We start from the raw sequence: 20,160 nt of genomic DNA on the forward strand, positions 1-20,160 counted from the left end.
AAGTTTGGTCTTTCAAAATAAATACATATTTTGGTATATTTGCAAGAAGCAAGAACCCAACCCTCCAGGTAGCCTAGCTTTTTCTGTTGCTACTCCCATGCTCTGGAATAGTCTCCCATCCCACATTAAGTCCTATTCCACCATTGACAATTTTAAATCAAATTAAAAGACCCACCTTTTTTCTCTTGCTTTTAGTTCAGCCTAACACTGTTCTTTGGTTTTTGTCAAATCCACTCTACTTATTTTTATCGTCCTCTTACTGTGCTTTAATGTGTTGTTGGTTTGTATTCAATTTCACTTCAATTGCCCCCAAAAAATAGTTTGGTTAAGATGCTTCCCACTACTGTACTTCACTAATTACTGTTGGGAATGTAGGCTAGCTCTCTTGCCTTAAACCAAGCGTGCCGCACAAGCCCAGAAAAGTGAAGCCAAAACATCTCGATCGCCCCCTGGTGAGTGGTCCCAGTATAGGTCATAAACCCCGCCCTCCCCATGTTATTCAATGGGATGCGAGACCAACTAAACAATTAAATTACCCTTCAAATATATTTTTTCCGAAGCTGGTTTCTGTCATTTACTGTAGTTTGTATCACGCTAATGTAAATTCAAGAGTTTGTTTTTAAAATAAGTTTGTTTTTAGTTAGTTATTTAATGCTCTAAAAACGGTGGTGTGACGTCGTGATTCACAGCTGTGATTGACAGCTATCTGAGCCGAGGAGCCACTGAATCTTCGGAGGACTGAGGAGATTGGAACTTTACATTTAATCTCTAAATTTCTGTAAATGATATAATTTCACACGGACATAATGGGTTGTTCTGCAGTACATTGTGCTAACCGATCTGGCATTTCCAATCGATCTTTGAATTTTTTTCGGTAAGTTACATTTATAAGCTATTTAATTAGTAAATAAATGTAATGGGCTAGCTAACGTTAGCTAAAAGACAACAAGCCTCGTTAATAGCCATGTTAATAGCTAGCAGGTGATCGTTAGCTAGAAGTTACCAATTATTTTTGTATTAGGCCTATTCTAAATTAAGGTTAAACATGATGTAAGTTAGGCTATAACATATCGTCTAGGTTTAACAAGCAAAGGTTGTACTGTACTTGGACTTGCGATTGATTACGGTATGCGCATTCTGCGAGGGAGAGTGAGGGTGGGGCACAGGGGTGGGGCCGTTGATTTCGTGGCTTTACGGCTTTACTTCCTTCTCGCTACTGCGCATAACTACTGCGCAGAACTGGTCCCAAGATCACTATCTGCGCAGACGCAAGTCCAAGATGTCAGCGCCGTATCAGGACACTGGTGGCTTCATTTTTCACCAATGGAAAAGAGCGAAAGGGCGTCGTCCATTTTATATACAGTCTATGCCTTAAACTGCAAATGCAGTCAAAGATGTGCTTTAAGTCATGTGATCACTAAGCTACAAAGAATGTGTAACTACTGAACATGTAGTAACTAAAAACTTTTGAATTTGATTGACAGCTGTGTGTTTTGCTAGTATATAGCTTCAGCAAGCCTGCTCATGGAAATCAAAAGCCTGTCCAACACGTTTGTACTAGCGCCTGTACATATAGGGTAACTTTAGGGAAATGCCCCCCTTAAGGGAAATCGGTATTTTCTGACTCAAAAAACTAAGTTTGGTCAGATTTTTATATGAACATATTGACTATAGCCAGACAAATACATTAAGAAAGAAAATTTATTTTATTGCAACTTAATCAAATGCCAAACTATGTACATTGGGTGTTTTACCCCACTATCGAGGCAAAATTCCACTCTCTTTGGGGTAAAATGCCCCCTGGATAGAATTAATGTAATCCATACAGTTGAAAATAACTCAATCTTAATAGCATTATTTAAGTGACTTAACAAAACCAATTTTTTGTTTTAATTTTGTTATATTTTACCAAATATATTCTCAGGGGTAAAATACCTCCCGGGGATTTTGCCCCCAAGTTATTTTGCCCCTGTTGTGGAAATTCTGAAACCTGCTGCATTCTTACTGTTTAAAGGACTGAGTCCCATTGTTTGGATGTGAGAATGAATGAGTTACTAGTTAAAGATGCTGAGAGGGATCTGGTATTTGTCCTAGGGGGACATCCTTGACCGGCACAGGTGGATTAGAGGGGTACTCATAAATCTGTATAACCCATAGTGTCTCTGTTGATTATCCAGACATTGTGTCTCCTCAGGAGTTGAGAAGGATAAGGTGGGGGGGACAGCCCGCCCTTTGGGTAAATGTTACACAAGACAGATGGCAACAACTTACCACACCCCTTCTAACATTCGAAATAAATATGGATTGTTCATGTATGGAGTTAGAGACTCCTAGGACGATTATGTTGGTAAGCGTTTGACGCGTCTCTCATATTTGCAAATATTAATAAACTGTTAGAATGTGCCTAGAGTATTTCGTCTCTGTACTTCCTTCTAAAAGAGTTCTGATCGATAAAATGACCATCACACCCCCAAGGAGAGGGTGCGTAGTAAAAAAACTGGATTGCCATAAAAAGTAGGCTATTATAATTTTTTTCCTCTGAACAAGTGGACTACTTAGTCTAAGGCCTTCCTACTGACATCAAAACATCCATTTAGGGGTCTAATTTCATAGCATTAAAATGTTTTCTTAAAGACCAAAAATGACTTGCTGGAATTATTTGCTGGGTGCAATTGCTTGCTCAGTTGAGATGACTCAACAACATTTTCTAGATGAATAAGAATAGTGTATACCAAGGAATGTGTGGAAATAAAATATGCCGTCATTTGGTGGTTTGGTGGAGAATTACAGGAGAGGGGCGTTTAACCCAGGGAGGCATTTAAACCCAAACCACCCTACCTGTATTGAGGCAGATGTAAAGCACTTTGGGTTATTTTATGAATAGACCCGGATCTAAAATGGAACAATAATAATAATAAAAAATACCCCCTATTCATCTATAATTCCGCATTATGACAATGTGGACGTGTAGGCCGCTAGCGTGTACATTGAACTTTTCCGCATGTACATTCAAAACCCTGTACTTTCTGTCCCGGGCAGGCCGTGGGAGTGTGGTAAGCCCTGAATGTATTGTGATCCTAGCGACGCCTCTGCTTTGGACCAACTCCTGTTGTTTTTAAATGTGATATACACTTAAAAGTGACTTGACGTCCCACCAAGTGGGATGTTGGTTACATTTCTCTCGCCCATACACACACAGCTCAAGCGCGCGGAGGGGGCGGGTCTTCTGCTTACAGAACGGTCAATTGTGTATCTGGGTGAACCGCACTGCTTAATTTTACCGCGCGTCTCCGTAACCAGGGCAACGATGACGTTGCCTTCGTAATTACTTGGCAAAAACACGAATCTTAACACACACTTACCAGTAGGAACATATGAATCATGCTTTCTGAACTCTAAATCTGGTCTTTATATTAAGGACGCCACCGTTTGTTGCAATACCAGCAAGCTATAGCCACGTCATAAATGTGCAAAGCCTCAGTTCAGCCCCTCAAGTAGTATAAAATCGACTTCTTACCTCCCCCGTATTGGTCAAGGCCTTTTTAAACAAGGCAACAGCAAACTTGACCACATCCTCACATGTGGCAACGCTTGGACCAATTAATATAATTTGGTAAACTCTGACAATAAACATAATTTACCAAAATGTAGTCGAAGTTAAAAACTTTTATGCAATTTCCCCTGTCGTTTCCAGATGATTAACATCCAAACTAACGGGCAGGTGAGAAAATTTAAAATCTCAGGCACAATATTTTGTAGAAAACTTAAAACATCAACTCCAGATGTTTTACAGTCAATTGTGCTGGCATTTATGGTAGTAGTACATTACATTATGCATCTTACATATGGCTCCTTTAAATTTGATTCAAAAACAATTTTGGGGAGGGTTACAGTAATGTGTTTGAGTAAGATTTGGGCTTTAAGGCAGGGGTTACAAATTTACATAAAAAACATAAAATGTCAACTTCAGCCCGTTTGAAATGTCCTGCCCTCTCCATCGAGTCAACCAATTACATTAATTTATGCATTTAGAGCAGATCTGCCTTCAAGTAATGTTTGAGTAAGTAAAAATCCAATATGCTGTATGATAGCTGTGTCATTTCCAGACAGTCGTAAGTAGCCATCTGGTTTTGCCACTACCTCTACCGGAATCACTCACAGTGTGGCAACAAAATAACATTTTCCACAGCTTCTCAAACATGTTATGGTACACACAAAAGGAGCACTGAAATTAGTATTCACATTTTTTTGAAGTGGAAGTAATGTTACTTCAATTCAATTTAACTCAAGTAGAATTAAAAGGAAAAAGCAATAAGTAACAAAAACATTACTGAGTGACTTTTAATGATATATTTTTTAAATGGTACCTTAACAGTTAGCATGTACAGTATAAACATGTTGGTATATCCATTAAACATGTTACTAATCTGTCAAAAATAAAACATTTATGAAATCGAATCCCACAAATCAATCAGTATTCAGGCAATAACTTGTAATGCCTTGTAAGACTGATACAATGGGAAACTATTGAAGAAAGGTTTTGCTGAAAGAACAGTGGGTTGGATTCAAGCCCATGCTGCAATGATACATTTTGTACTGTAGGCAGCAGCACACTGCGGGACCACCCAAGGCTAACCAATTGCATACCATAAACACTTAGTTGGATTGAAACAGCCTATAAAACAGATCCAGTTTTTGTGTTTTCATTGCTGTCTTTGACATGCAATTGAAAACCCCAAAAGTGATTTCAAAATACTCTCTAAACACCAGTATTCACATTGAATAACCAATGGGTATTTTTGAGTCCACCTATTTCAAAGCATTTTCTGTTATATAACAGTTACATTGGGTTTACATTCAAACACAAAGACCAGATCTCAGCTAAGGTGAACTATTTATGGTTTAGGACAATTCAAGTCTTTCTCTTATTGCAGTGTAATACAATCCATTCATGTTTTTTTAAATAATATTATTCATGGTTGTATATATTTTATAATAAATGTATTTTTGTAGAGAGTACGTTTTCACAGTACAAGGGGAGGGACATGTTGAAATATGTTAAATGTTTGGAATGGAAAATGATGGACTGATACAGAGTAAGCAGCGTGAAGTCCTTGACACTTTGACACTAACTTCTATAAACCTTTTTATACCAAATCCATTTTAGGCAGATTCTGGCATTGTTATACATAGAAATGTTCCCTCCAATGTTTGTGGCATGCAAGTTTTGCACTGACATTGCAGTAGAGTGGGAGATTTTACACCAGTCTATTTAGTAACGTAACCCAGCAATTAGGTTTCGTACTGTTGGCAAACATTCGTTGGCTTGCTGATGGCATCCATTATTATACTGTTTGGTATTCACTATTAATTTAACTATAGTCAGCCATACAAGCATTAGGAAAACTGATCAACTTTTCAGCTTGATTGCCAGAAATCCATTCGGGTACCTTTCATACATAATGCATAGCATGGTCAGATAGCTTTATTTGTCACTCACTACTTAGCCTCAGTATTCCCCCGGATATGTTTATGCAGACCTGCATAAAGTATAGACAGCTCCGGAAATAATTAGGAGACCACTGCACCTTTTTGAGTGAGGCATGGGGGGGGGGGGGGGACTACACTTTCCCAACACTTTACTGTCCCTTGCAGTGGTTACAAGGATTGACCACCTCTCATGGTTTTCTGGTTGTCTCAGCACACGAAACCATGAAGAACTCTGCCTGTTCTGTCTCTGTCGGTCTGTCTGTCCCACCATCTGCCTGTCAGAGGTGCTGATGTCAGGGTTCACCCTTTTTTAAATGTTTTATCCCAGATGCATTTGAAGAGATATGGAATCTTTTGCATCCATCCTGGACTCCATTCTGCTGCTGATGCCACAATCTAGTTGAAATATGCAATTCCATAATAGAATACAACAACTAAAATCCACAATTGGTTAACCCTTCACTGTTGGACCATTGCCCTTTGACCCCATGAGCCTGTGCAGATCGCTGTGTGTGAAGATGACGCCGGTGGTGCAGAGTAGGGCCAAAAGGCTGAGGGAGCAGGCTGAGGCCATGTAGGCACTGACACTGTGAGACTGTTCCACTATAGAGCCCAGACACAGAGAAGGCAGCACCTGGCCAGACAGAACATTATATAATTATCATTATTTTTGAGGCAAATAACACACTCTGGTTACTGGTCAACTTGCATAATCGGTACCAGACTAGCTACTGTGCTTACCTGTGAAAGCAGGTAGGCACTATCCAGAATAGCCATGTCCAGACACATCCCTCGCTGAGGCTGCGGTACGGCTTCTTTTCCCAGGGCCAGGGACATGTGGCAGGGGGTGGAGGAGAGTACAGGTGCTGCCCCGGAGTGAGTTACTCGTTCTGGGTAGCTGTTGCCAATGACATGGATGGGATTGGCGGGGTCGGGGGGCTTGGAGTGAATGCGGTCATAATTTTGAGAAGTTCTAGGTGTAGAATTGGGAAAAAATACCTGCGAGGGGGGGGGGGGAGAGAGAAAGAAGTGGGATTCCTGTTTTTTATATTTTAGTGAAATTAAGTTCAGACCTTTATTGTCATGGGCAGGGGCAACTGGTCATTAGGGGCCACCTGTTGTCAACAGAAAGAACTGCAACAACATTTTTATTTCTCCAAGATTACTTCCTATAATTTATTATCTATCTAAATTGCATATCATTTCTGTTAGGATTGACTCTGTCAGACTGTGTTCTGCCGATTCGAGTTCTTGTATTAGGCCATAGGGGCTAGGCCATGTGGGGCTAGCCCCTCTCTCACAATGCAATGTACAGGGTAGATTGTTTTAGCTAGCTTGTTAGCTTCACAAACGCAAGATAACTTGAGAAAATGAATAAAGTGGATTTCATACTCGAGCACCAGTTTGAAACCCTTAATTTGGAGGAGAAACTTGAAGGAAAGCGACTTGGTGCCCATCAGCAACGGGATATTGTCATCACTCAAACTGCTGGTGAAAGTAACCGCGGTTTTAACGTGGAGTGATTTTTGAAGAAAAAGTGGCTAACGGTTAGGGTACAAAAGAAGGCACTCTTCAGTTTTCCATGTCTGCTATTTGGTGGAGATGGTACTTGGTCGAGGACGGGTTACAAAGATTTGAAATCTTTCTGAGGGGATTGCAAAACATGAGAACAGCGGGAGTCATCTGGACAATGTTGTGAAATTGATCTTACTTGGAAGGGTAAATGTCGCAGCCCAAGTTGATAGTGCATACAGGCGCTCCATTGAGCAACATAACAAACCGGTGGAGGAAAACAGGTACGTTCTCAGTCGGATCATAAAATGTATTAAACTGTGTGGAAAATGTGAAACCGCACTAAGGGGGCACGACGAGTCAGTGGACTCCCTGAATCGTGGAATATTCAGATGCATTTTCGAGACTTCAGAAGCACTATGACGCTCAGGCCATCTTCAAAGGGACATCTAGCCACTGTACAAAACGAACTGTTAGACTGTATGTATGAAGTGTACAGAGAGGAGATGAGACATAATTTGTTGCCATACAGGCAGATGAGACAACTGATGTCTCCTGTAAATCACAAATGGTGGTTGTGTTACGATACATGTTGCCTGACATCAGTGACAGAGAGGATTTTGGAGTTTCTGGAAGTCAAAGATGAAACTAGACTCGGCCTCTCTAATTGCATCAAGGGTGTGCTGGAACCACTGAAGCTGGGAGAAAAGCTGATCGCTTAGACTTATGATGGTGCGGCTGTAATGAATGGAAACGTCCGAGGGGTTTAGACGCTAATGAAAGAGACCCACATGCCCAGTTTGTTCACTGCTATGGTCACCAGCTGAACCTGACCATGCAGCAACTTGGTTCAGCAAAGATCCTGAAGGTGTTTTTTTGCCACCTTTTTCTCTGGCGCTCAAAACGTGTTGCGGCATTTGCTGAGACAACACGGAGACGCATTCCAAGGCCACCCGCTGTATGATGGAACTTTAAAAGTAGAACTGTCAATGTAGTTTGGGAAAACCTCGCTGCGCTGCTCCTGTATATGGAGGACATACGCACACAACCAAGATGGGATGAGTAAGTGAGGCATACGGCCTGTCAAAAAAACTCAGTGACCGAGACTTTCTGCAGCTGCTGTCATTTTTTTTGTTCCTTATGCCAGAAATTTATGTTTTATACAACACTGCAAAAACGGAGCATCGATGCATCTGGGATTAGCAGTGCGATCACCAGTTTCAAGGAGAATGTTCAGAATATGCGGAAGCAAACTGATGAATGGGCTGCCACTGTTAAAGAAGGAACAGACGACTCAGGCCGACGAGTAACCAGTGATGGAGGCATGCGACACAGTCATCTCCCAGGTGGAGCAGAGGTTTTTACAATGTGACCACCTGATCGCTGCCAAGCTGGTTGACAGCTCGCTCTTCCCACAATTTGTCCTGTCATTCCCTACATCTGAGCTTGACTTTGCGGTGAAACTATGGCCTCTAGGATACGAGGAAAAGTTGAAGTCTGAGCTGACCACTCTGTACCGCCACATTGAGTTTCACACTGGTAATAAGGCCCTGTCTCTGTTAAGATCCATCCATGAGAACAACCTAGAGGAGGCTTTTGCTGAGACCCTCACTCTGCTGAAAATGATCATAACAACACCTATGAGACATCCGAGTCAGGGTAAAAACCTTTACTCGCAATACCATGACACAACCGCGACTCAATGCATTGGCCATGTTGTCCATCCAAAGCCAGCTGATTCAGCAGCTACATTACTTCATTCCCAAAGTCATCGAATAATTTGCCCAGAGGAAGAACCGCCATGCCACCTTTCTCTTCAAGTGAGCCCTCAGCCTTGGTGAGTGAAAGCATATTTTATCATCCTGCCTTTGGGGTGCTGGTCCGTGCAGGGGTCATAGTTTTGTGCGGGATCGATTGATAAAGATGGTGACGAGTGTCAGTGTGTCCATGCTTATCTATTAAGGTTGTTGTCATAGAATGGATCTGTATCCCTAAAAAGTTGTCTTTCCGCTTCGTTGTGGCCTTCAGTGGTGTTGAGCTCATTACTGTTTGTGTATGGCCCTGTAGGCACATTGGTTCTGAGCGTGGTTGCGTTCCTAATTTAGGTTTGTAAATGTGACAGTGGTAATTTTACATGTGTGTGAGAGAGAAGGAGAGCAATTACACAAGAAGGTCTCTCTCTCTCCAGTAAGTGCACTACAACACCTGGTAGAAGCAAGCCGCTCTGTCGTTAAAAGTGTTTTGTGGAGCCACACTGTTGTAGCAAGAGGGAGTTTTGTAGCTCTACTGGTTTGTGTCCTATATTTTTAAATGGTTTGTGCCCCACCAATTCATTACATATAAAAACGCCACTGGTCATGAGAACCAAAATGATCTAACTTCCACATCCTCCTGTGCATATATGTCATGGCAAAAATCAACCTAACTTTTTAATCATGTCCAGTTTGCAATTTTGGCCCTGCCTTTTTGCGCCACTGAGATTGAAACATTTCCTCCAAAGCACATCTCAGCAACCCCTTCTGCTTACGTGGCCTCTATCTATTTCTTGTTTTGTCCAAGAGTTGTTGTGTCTGATTGTGTTTAATTGTGAATGTTTCTCTGTCAGAACATTTAGTGGTAAAATGTGTGTCTTACCTGTTTATTAGAGTGGTACAGGCTCAGCAGGGTGTATGGCAGGACCTGTAGCACACAGAAGGTATACCCAGTTGCTGCGGCCATGACAGTGACAATCATTACACTCTTTGAGAAGCTCATCACAGCTGTGGATAACGCTAGCAGGACCAAACTGCTAACATACACAGCCCGGGTCCCTAGCAACACTATCCAGCGCTCCATCAGGATGGAGCAGATCACTGAGGTCACGCACTGTAGGAACAGACCCAGGCTAGCCATGCGCACACCTGGGGAGACAAAGGACAAATGTTTTGGGAAAATGTCACACGAGTATTAAAAGTATTTATCAGTAAAAATTATTAACAAAAGTAACAGTCTGGTCTGGCTTTTGACAGTTCGGTGCAAAGGTTGTATATTTTGTTTTTAGTAGTAAATCTAGCCTTTTACCCTAACCGTTAAACTCTGACACATTTCACTCTCTTCAATATAGCTACGGTCTTAGTACCCCTTTATTTGCAGAGCGTTATTTTTGCTACTCTATTAACCCCTTTACCTTTGCAGGACCTTAAATATAACTACAGTTATATATAATTGCATATATCTTCAATTTGAATGCTGGGTTTGCCTTGATATAATGCATTACAGAGGTGTTACTATACTTTCTGTTTGGTGTGTGCACTGAATTTATCTAGTGTAAACTAATTGAGAAATCTCCCTTACATGCGATATCTGTGGTTTCCTGCACCATGGCCAATGGCTTTGAGACAATCTAGACAATTACAGTTTAAAGGTCTGAAATGGTTCCTCAGTTCCTTAATATCTGAATAACAACTCCTGACCCTAAAAAAAAGACACTTTTACTTCTGCCAATAATTTACTCCTGGCCTACCTCACTTCCCCCATCAATGTCACAGCCTTGGTTGCAAATCCTTCCTCCTGCTTGCAAGTCTCGTGAACACACTGAAGTCTGCCAACCGTCTGGCCGCCAATGTCATACACTCAATATCCTGTCAGCCTGCATCCAAAAGCTGTGGACTGGTTACATCTCCATCACCATCTCTTTAACTCTAGGGTGTGGTTTCACCACCTCCCACCAATGGTTCAATCTAAGACAAATAATATCCCTGTCCAGCTATCCTGCTAACTGATTCTCTGGGCACTCTGCATCTCTCTTCCTCTTCTCTACCTTCTATATCTCACTACTTAGGTTCTTAAAGCATAAAGGAAAAATCCAGGGGGTCCAGGGGTGGAGTGGAAAAAAGGAGAGGACACGTTAAAATATAGGATATAAGCAGTTGTCTGTTCTTCCAACCTTTTTCGTATCGTAGTCTCTCCTGTGTTCCAGCGGTAGCATTTGGGACTCCTCGGTACAGCCCCACTCCCATGAAGTCTGTGTAGAACAGCATGAAGCTCATCAGCGCCATCCAGCTGAACAGTTCGGCGATAAACAGCCTGCGTATGACTGCCGGCGTGCGCATACACACAGTGAATGTGTGCAGCAGCGTCGGCAGACACAGTGACACACCTCTCCCCAACACCAGCCACACACACTGGGGCCACGACAGACACAGTGACACACCTCTCCCCAACACCAGCCACACACACTGGGGCCACGGCAGCCAGGGGTGCACACACTGGGGCTTCCTCCAATGGGACGGGCTCAGGGGAGAGATGACCTTTACAACCTTCCCTGTCGTCTCTCCCCCTCCGGTCCATCTATCCTCTGAAATGAAGATTGTGCTAAGGAGGCAGGTGAAGAAGATGAGGCTGAGCAAGGTGTAGACGAAGGCTTCCTGGCCACCGAGGTAGGCTGCCGTGGAGTCGTGGCTCCAGTCCAGGGCTGAGAGCAGGTAACTAGGAAGAGACCGAAAGCAATCACTTGTAATGTAGCGACTTCCTGTGGTGAGGGCATCTTTTCTATACCCATATTGGCCCCCATGGGAATCCACCACATTTGAATCTTCTGGCCTTATCACATGATCTCTCTCCAATTCACTTCATCTCAGAGATATAAGAAGATGCCTGAGGCTGATTATAAGATGAAATACTACAATTTACTAGAATCCTCTAGTATTCCGTAGTGAAGTAAAGTATACTGTAGAATAACACATTACCTATTATAATCTGTTGTGCTAATTTATATTTTCTGTACGAATATTGTAACGTTGTAGTACCATTCGAACAATAATTGCTTATCATTGTGTTACTACAGTTTACTGGATTACACTAAACTGTAATGGTATTCTGTAATGTTCATGTTGAACTGTCCTCCCTGCAGTGCGCGCCTAAATACACACGCGTCATGTGTCAGGTTCATCACAATGATATATTAATTGGAAGATAATTCCGTTAGTTTTGGTTCGTAACACATTCTAGGGGTGCCAATACTTGCAACCCATGGCAGTTCAAAGGAGCATCACATGCTTGAAACAATCTTATTTATCCAAAATGTTGAAAAAGGTGCCAAGAATGTGGTCCAGCCCATTTTGGGGGTTTTGTGTGAAATTATGTCCTTCTTTTTTTTGTTTTGTTCCAATACACACAAACTTGATTTTCTGGAAGAATTTCAGGGGTGCCAACACTTTTGGCAATGACTGTATATCCCTATTTGATTTTAACTGCTAACATGATTGATTTTAGCCTAACATGTCAGGTGTAACCAATGTTGAATTCTTTATCTCTACATCTTTTGGTATTTAGCGCTGGTTGATATGCCCAATTCATCATGGTTGTGGGTTCTTGTACATTTTACATTTCTTGACAATTAACTATGCCCTGATTTAAGCATGAAGACCATTGATGGAGTCGTGCTTTGCAAACAAATGTACAGTATGTAGAAACTTAAATACAGAGGAAAGTTGCCCTGGTCTGTGGTCCGTACCCAAGGCATCCTCCCAGGCTGATCATCAGGGAGTAGACAGAGAATGCCCTTCGACTCTCCTCCTCTCCGGGGAATTTGTCTGAGATCAGGGCCTCCAGTGGAGTGAAACAAGCCTGTAGAGGACAAACATCCATGAGCTTTTAGAAACATCACACACACAGACACTTGAACAATCATTTACTCTCATTTCAAATAAAGAATTGAAATCATAAGCAAATAGAACACAATTTGGGCTTAGAAAAAACATCGCCATATATCCTTAGTAAAAATGTGAATTGACAGAGTTGCACTATAAATATAAAATGGAGATTTATTTGAATTGGTGGTTCCTGTATATTGAGATATTGTGATCCACCTGTCCAGAGAACTCCAGTAGACTGGCTGTCCCTGCCAGCAGTATCCTTTCTAGCCAGCGGGGGTGCTTTGGGCATAACAAGGCAGCTAGACGAGAGGCCTGGGGCATAATCTGCAGGCCCAGCAGAACCCCGACACACAGCAGCCAAATGAACGGCCTGCGCCGACCAAAACGTCCACGCCATGAGTCGCTGTATGAGCCAATTATGGGCACAAAAATCAAACCTAGGATTGGCCCCACTCCTGAAAGAGAGAGTAGGAAGGGGAAAAATAGATCTGCCTCAGAGCTGGGAAACAAATCATTTAGTATGACACATGATCAAACATTGTAAATGTGTAAAAAATATTATTAGTTGTATTTCAAGGTGTATGGTAGTTACAAATAAAGTTAATATTTTTTATTGAGCAGGTTTTACATGGTTGTGGCTGGAGTTGAGATATATAAGTCAATAGACCAGATTCAATGCTTCTCATGTAATACAGATCATTTTCAGGTTAGAATTTCCATCCTATTAAACCCTTTTGCCCTGATGTGGTTAATGCACCACTCAGGTGTCTGATTCTTCCAGACAATCCTTGCAACATTCTTAAATGAATTGTTTATTTTAGAAAAATGCCTTTATTTTAGTGAATTTTGCCTATTGGATTTATTTTTTATGTTTGAATAAGAACATTTTGCTCAGTACTATATAAAGTCACAGCTTAGCAGTTTAGCAATGTCATTGCAGCTAGGTTTTACAGCACAGGGTGGCTAAATAATAATCTCAGAGCTGCCCGGGGCCAACAGTTGGGTGTTGGGGTGAATGGTAGATTGTTGTGGTGAATGGTTGGATTTTGGACTGGGGTGCCTTGTCTCGTTGCATATTAGCGACTTATTCTGCTAGTGATCTCTATTGTGATTGTAGGCTGGGGAATGTGTTCTCCTCCAGTGCATGGGTATTAATTTAACTCAACTTTCTGGTTGAGTGAGCAGTGTGATAAGAAATGGGACGGCTTGGTAAAATGTGTTTCGGAGTTTTGATCTTTTATTATCCTACACGTGCTGTGGAGCTGTTGAAACAAGGGCCATAGAGAATGTAATACATGTAATACATTTCCAATATAAAAATGTAATAATTATAAAAACCTTTGGGAATTATGTTTTGCAAAAATAATCATTGTACAATTTATTTTTGTCACTTGGTTTGGAAAACGTTGTGAAGTTAGACATTACTAGGATCTGAATAATAAAATTAAGTCAAAGGTATCAAAACATATGTTAATGTCATTCATTTCTTTCGAGAAAAAATATGTATATATTCAGCTACAAATAATGAAAATAACATTGGTATTTCAGTAGAACAAGTCAATATCCCTTTACAGTAATAATTGCTTGTGGAACTGCATCAATCACTGTAACATTGTGTGTTACTGCATCAACACTGTATTTGAAGGAAAAAAATTATGATTCTGACAACTTAAGGACCAGTTTAAAGATCACGTCTTAACAAAAATATATTCAAACATTAGACTCTCCGTCTCATTCAGTACATCCCGAAATTGATAAATCCCAATTCGCAACTATTAACCCTTAAGTTATGTTAGGGTCAAATTGACCCATTTTAAGACTTTAATTTGTCTGAAATACCATTTAGTTTATTTAGATCTGCATGAAACTTGATTATATTCTCAATATTGTGTTTATGAACATGTAAATTGAAAGGCAACCAAATGTAAAATTGTCAAGGGTCAACCTGCCCAGGTGGTGCAGAATAGATGAAAATGCTTGTTGAACATCCTGTTGAGTGCAGATATAGAGTGGAAACTATACCTTACTACACCTTACAGCACCGTACTATACCTTACTACACCTTACTTTATCATACTATACCTTACTATACCTTACTACACCTTACTACACCTTACTATACCTTACTACACCTTACTGCACCGTACTACACCTTACTGCACCGTACTACACCTTACTGCACCGTACTACACCTTACTACACCTTACTTTATCATACTATACCTTACTATACCTTACTACACCTTACTACACCTTACTACACCTTACTGCACCATACTACACCTTACTGCACCATACTACACCTTACTATACCTTACTATACCTTACTACACCTTACTGCAACTTACTACACCTTACTACACCTTACTGCACCTTACTGCACCTTACTACACCTTACTACACTTTACTACATCTTACTACACCATACTACACCATACTACACCTTGCTACGCCTTACCACACATCTCCTCAATACACACACACACACACATACTGCACAAACAAACCGTGCCATGGTCAGTGTTTGTTGCAGTACTACCAGGTCAAATTAGGTGAAGAATTGTTACATGTTATAGATCCACCTATCAACCATAACATTATGACCACCTGCCTAATATTGTGCCCCCCTTTTGGGTCCCTCATCCACATGAATGGCAGGACCCAAAGTTCTCCAGCAGAACATTGCCCAAAGCATCACACTGCCTCCGCCAGCTTGCCTTCTTCCCATAGTGCATCCTGGTTCCATGTGTCCTCCAGGTAAGCGACGCACACACACCCGGCCATCCACGTGATGTAAAAGGAAACATGATTCATCAGACCAGGCCACCTTCCTCCATTGCTCCGTGGTCCAGTTCTGATGCTCATATGCCCATTGTTGGCGCTTTCGGCAGTACAGGGGTCAGCATAGGCACGCTGACTGGTCTGCGGCGACGAAGCCCCGTACGCAACAAACTGTGATGCACTGTGTGTTCTGACATCTTTCTATCAGTACCAGCACTCATCTTTCCTGAAATTTGAGCTACAGTAACTTGTCTGTTGGATCGGACCACAAGGGCCAGCCTTCACTCCCCACATGCATCAACCTTAGTTGGCCATGACCCTGTAGCCAGTTCACAGATTATCCTTCCTTGGACCACTTTTGATAGGTACTGACCACTGCAGACTGGGAACACCCCACAAGGGCTGCCCTGACTCGTTTAGCCTTCACAATTTGGCCCTTGTCAAAGTCACTCAGATCCTTACGCTTGCCCATTTTTCCTGCTTCTAACACATCAACTTTGAGGACAGAACGTTCACTTGATGTCTAATATATCCAACACACTGACAGGTGCCATGATAACAAGATTATCATTGTTATTCACTTCACCTGTCAGTGGTCATAATGTTATGGCTGATCTGTGTATTTCACCCACTGAGACCCTTTTTTAATGTTTAACACCACAGACTAAAAGTTAAATCACCCCTATCTTTGTTATTATTGGAACTGAACTTTTCTCGCAGGAAATACTTTTTGTGTAGTAGGTGGGAGGACCCATATATTTCATACAGTATATTCTCTAAAGTAGTTCACTTCGATAAGTGTGACACAAGACCAGCACGTGATGTGAGAGCCTTCCCAGAAACATAGCCTCTGTGAACATCGTCATTGCTTATTGTGCAGTGACCAGCCCTGCTCCTACTCTCGATTTGTGTGTAACATGTTTTGACCCGAAACATTGATGTTGTCACTATGGTCATAATATCTAGACATTATTAAGCAGAACATTGTCTAGAGAATTAAAATGTATTGGTCAGTTATGCCCATCATAGCAAATAGAGATACATTTCTGTTTTTGGGGTAAAAAACTAGTGTTCATCAGAAGGTAAATGTAGTCTAAATGGACAAAATAATAAAATAAAACTAGTAAATGTTATAATTTATATGAGAAAGGAGTTGGTTATGGATGTCAAACACATTTGTTTGCATCTAAAATATCAATAGTTAGTACTGGTTAGTGATTTAAAACCTGCTAACATAATGAGCCCCGCTAACATAATGAGCTTAACCAAAATGTTAACATAACACGGGTTAACAAGGATTAAGAACAGTCAAATTATAGTAAATTAATTTGTTTATTGGACTTATCCCAAACTTACGGATCCTTAATAATTACAAAACTTAAATAGTTTTACCTCAACTTAAATTGGTATAATGCTCAGGAAACACATCAAAATGTAAAAAAAAAGCAATTAATTCAGTTGTTTTCATGTTTAAAAATTAACCAGAAAGTAATGAGGAAAAGAGTGTATAATGCGTTTAATGCTGTGTTTTCTAGGAACAGAGTTGTGTCATCTGCTGATTGACTGATAGCCATTGGACATGACATTTAAGGGTTGGATGTTCAGACTTTTTATATGGATAGCTAATAACCCAGTCATGAGAATGAACAGTAATTTTGAACTGAGATATCCTTGACTTGAATGCCATCATATAACATTCATATTACCTTTATAAACCGAGTGCATTGAGTTTTGTACATTGTAAAGAGTACAACAGATTAGGTGTTACCTAAGGTAAACATACACACACATTTGCTAATTGGTTGTCACTTGCCCATGCTTGGCTCGGCTTCTTTTGCCCATTGTGCTTAATCTGCTCCCTTGGGCAACAGTACTGATGATAAGTCTTGAGTTAGTTATCTATGGTCATATACTGTTCAAAATATGCTCAATCCAAAATGACATGAGTGTGTTGACTCACCCATCACCATGGTCATGTATCGTTCTTCCATGCCGGCCTGTAACAATAGAGGGGGGATGTAGAAGGTCCCGGCTGCCATACACACCTCCAGCCCACAGGTCAGAGCATTCACCAGCAGCAGCTGATACAGATGGCCCTGCATGACTTAAAAATGCTTTTTCTTCCTGTGTCTGTCTCTCCTGAGACACCTGTGATGCAGGAGTTTAAAGTAACTGAGTAGACAGAACCAATTTCTCTATTCTAACCATGTGATCTAAGGGCTAGGCTTAGAGTGGGTAGTCATTGGGTTACTTGCATATCTTAATTAGTGGGTGGGGCATAAAGAAAGGAGGCTGGGTTCAACCTTGTGTTTAGTTTCCCAAGCTGCTGCCTGTAGTTCCTAGTTTTTCTGTAATCAAGATAGTAAATTACCCCATGTATTGTGCTTGCATTGCACTTCTTATGGAGCAAGATAGACAGCTTTTCCATTACCTCTGTCCATCTATTTATCTGTGGAGTAGGACGTAGTAAATGGAAATAAAAAGTTCCAGTCCTGTGTCCTGGTGAGTGTAGACTCAACTTTGGCCATTGCCAGAGAAATCCAAACATGGAAAAATGCCCTGAAAGATTTTTGTTGGATCTGGGATTTGAACCATTGTTCTTTTGATTACTGGATCAGCATCTAACCCCTAGGCTCATTCTCATTAGTGGGCCTTGAGTTGAAAAAATAAGCATCATGCTATGGGGATGCTTCTTATTGACTGGGAGACTGGTTAGGATTTAGGGAAAGACTCAACATAACAAAATACAGAGGTCCTTGAAAGATCTTGACAATGGCTCAAGACAATGCTTGTGTGGCTTCAGGACCAGTCTGTGAAAGTCCTTGAATGGCCCAGCCAAAGTCCAGTCTTGAACCCTGTTGAACACCTATGTTCTTCCACCTGATCGCAGTACAGAATTTACAAGGAAAATTTGGAAAAACTGGCCAAATCCAGGACTGCAAAGCTGGTGAAGGCATATCCAAGAAGACTCAATGCTTTGATCCCTGCCATATGCGCATCTACAAGTATTGAATTAATGAATATGTGTATGTATGTGATATTTCAGTTTTTTATTTTCCTATGAACTGGCACAAATTTCTACACATTTGTTTTCCCTTTGTCATTATGGGTTATTATGTATAGATTGGTGGCAAAAAAAATATTTAAATGAATTATAAATTAAATCTGTAATACAACAATATGTGGAGAAAGGGGAGGGGTTTAAATCTTTTTCAAAGCCATTGTATATATTTCATGGTCAAAGGCTCTATCCAGGCTTTCTGCATTGCTTCCTTAACAACCATTACCTTAGGTATATTGGCCATTTTCAATGCTCCCTTGTGCCTTATACATTAGATGTAAGCTTGCAACGTTTTCACTCCCTTGCTTTAACCTTCCTAGATAACTTATGCTACTTTCTCAGTGTGAAGAGCAATGTCCTGGTAGGCTACTTAACAAAGAACCATCATTGTCTATGCTGATCAAAAGAAAGATATGTATGAAGTATGAAGACACGTTTTTACAGCCAGACTTGTGACAACAACAATCTGAGTGATAATTGCAAAGAGACCTTTTTCATTTAAACGTGGGACTTCTTAGCACACAAGGCTTCATATGATAGTTGAGGGTGACTGAAGAAAAGGAAAAGCAAGAAAGTGGCAAATAATTATGCATAATATGGCATATTTCATTCTCATTTTAGTATTTTTTTTCCTATGTCACAGACTTAAAAAGGCTCTGAAATAACCATTCTATGAACTGGTGTATATTTAAAAGCTGAGTGCAGGTAGGGACAGGGAGCGGGGTGTTCCATTTATCTAGCTGCTTCATCCTTTAACAGGATGGAAAACCGGTTGATAAACTCTGGGAATCAACTGAGTCACTGTGTAAATACACCTTGTGGGTTTTATGTATGTTAAGTCAACTGACTTTTCACTCTCAACACATTGTTCAGACTGAAACATATGTTTCAAAGCCCCCATTCAATCTTTGTAATTGAAGTGATCACTGTACTTTATTTATTTAGTAATGGATTAATCATTTATAATTGATATTCCTGTGCCTCCTTTGTCTTTGAAATGCTTAGTCTGATTGTGTGGGTGTTAAGAAACAAATTTCACAATATTGACATACATCAACCAGATTGTTTGTTAAAACTGTATTCATGGATTGCACTCACATCGTTGCCATGGTCACTAACATTCTATAAACGCCACAAGCATATTGATGACCAGAGGTAGAACTGGGGCTAATGACTTTAAACAGAGTCTAATTACCATCACACTACATGGGCATTGCAAAATGTAGGTTAATATTTCATAGAAAAAAATGTAACCCTTTGTGGCCAGTGTATAAGCTGCACAGAGGTCAAGTCATGTGAAATGTCTTTCTAAAATAGGCATTCAGTTAGTGACCCTTACAAATTGCAATGGCCAATACAAAATACCTAAGTGACTTTGAGTTTGGTATGATCAGGCTGTTTTTCATACACAAAAATTCAGACTTTATCAGGGAAGGGCTTGAGATAAGGTAAAAATAATAATCTTGGAGGAGGTAGGGGGATGTCTACACAACCCACCAATTGGTGTAGCATACTCTCAATTGCTTCCTCAAGTTTGCAGTGTGCTAAATTTCCCAACTTTGACTAGTCCAGATTTTACTTCCCTTGTGCAGTTGCCTACATACCTCTTGTTGAGTGTAGGGGAATACTGATATTTACAAAGTATACAAGTAGATACATTCCTTTAATACAGAGACAAAGG

The 20,160-nt window shown here is 40.7% G+C and overlaps 1 protein-coding gene across 2 annotated transcripts; it reads right to left on the reverse strand.

Moving 5' to 3' along the window:
• Positions 1 to 5,610: 5,610 nt before the first annotated feature.
• On the reverse strand, positions 5,611 to 18,210 carry LOC105025445 (solute carrier family 45 member 3). 2 transcript variants are annotated; one of them, XM_020055279.3, is made up of 8 exons: positions 17,379 to 18,210; positions 12,852 to 13,093; positions 12,497 to 12,609; positions 11,141 to 11,469; positions 10,928 to 11,005; positions 9,637 to 9,902; positions 6,232 to 6,489; positions 5,611 to 6,124 (listed from the first exon to the last, which is right to left on the reverse strand). In XM_020055279.3, the coding sequence occupies exons 1-8, from the start codon at positions 17,518 to 17,520 to the stop codon at positions 5,942 to 5,944; spliced, it is 1,611 nt and encodes a 536-aa protein (XP_019910838.3). In that variant the 5' UTR covers positions 17,521 to 18,210; the 3' UTR covers positions 5,611 to 5,941. The 2 variants fall into 2 exon arrangements, with proteins under 2 accessions (XP_019910838.3, XP_019910837.3); XM_020055278.3 differs by having other exon boundaries at positions 10,928 to 11,469.
• Positions 18,211 to 20,160: the final 1,950 nt, after the last annotated feature.

Source organism: Esox lucius, chromosome 17 (assembly GCF_011004845.1).
Source record: "Esox lucius isolate fEsoLuc1 chromosome 17, fEsoLuc1.pri, whole genome shotgun sequence".
In the NCBI taxonomy this organism is placed as follows: domain Eukaryota; kingdom Metazoa; phylum Chordata; class Actinopteri; order Esociformes; family Esocidae; genus Esox; species Esox lucius.

Bases quoted from the DNA above. Each gene is read 5' to 3' on its own strand.
- LOC105025445 (XM_020055278.3), bottom strand. From the start codon at position 17,520: ATGCAGGGCCATCTGTATCAGCTGCTGCTGGTGAATGCTCTGACCTGT. The intron at 9,903-10,927 runs GTTGGAAGAACA...TTGTCTCCCCAG, and splicing joins GAGACTACGATACGAAAAAG to GTGTGCGCATGGCTAGCCTG. The intron at 6,125-6,231 runs GTAAGCACAGTA...CTGTCTGGCCAG, and splicing joins GTGCCTACCTGCTTTCACAG to GTGCTGCCTTCTCTGTGTCT.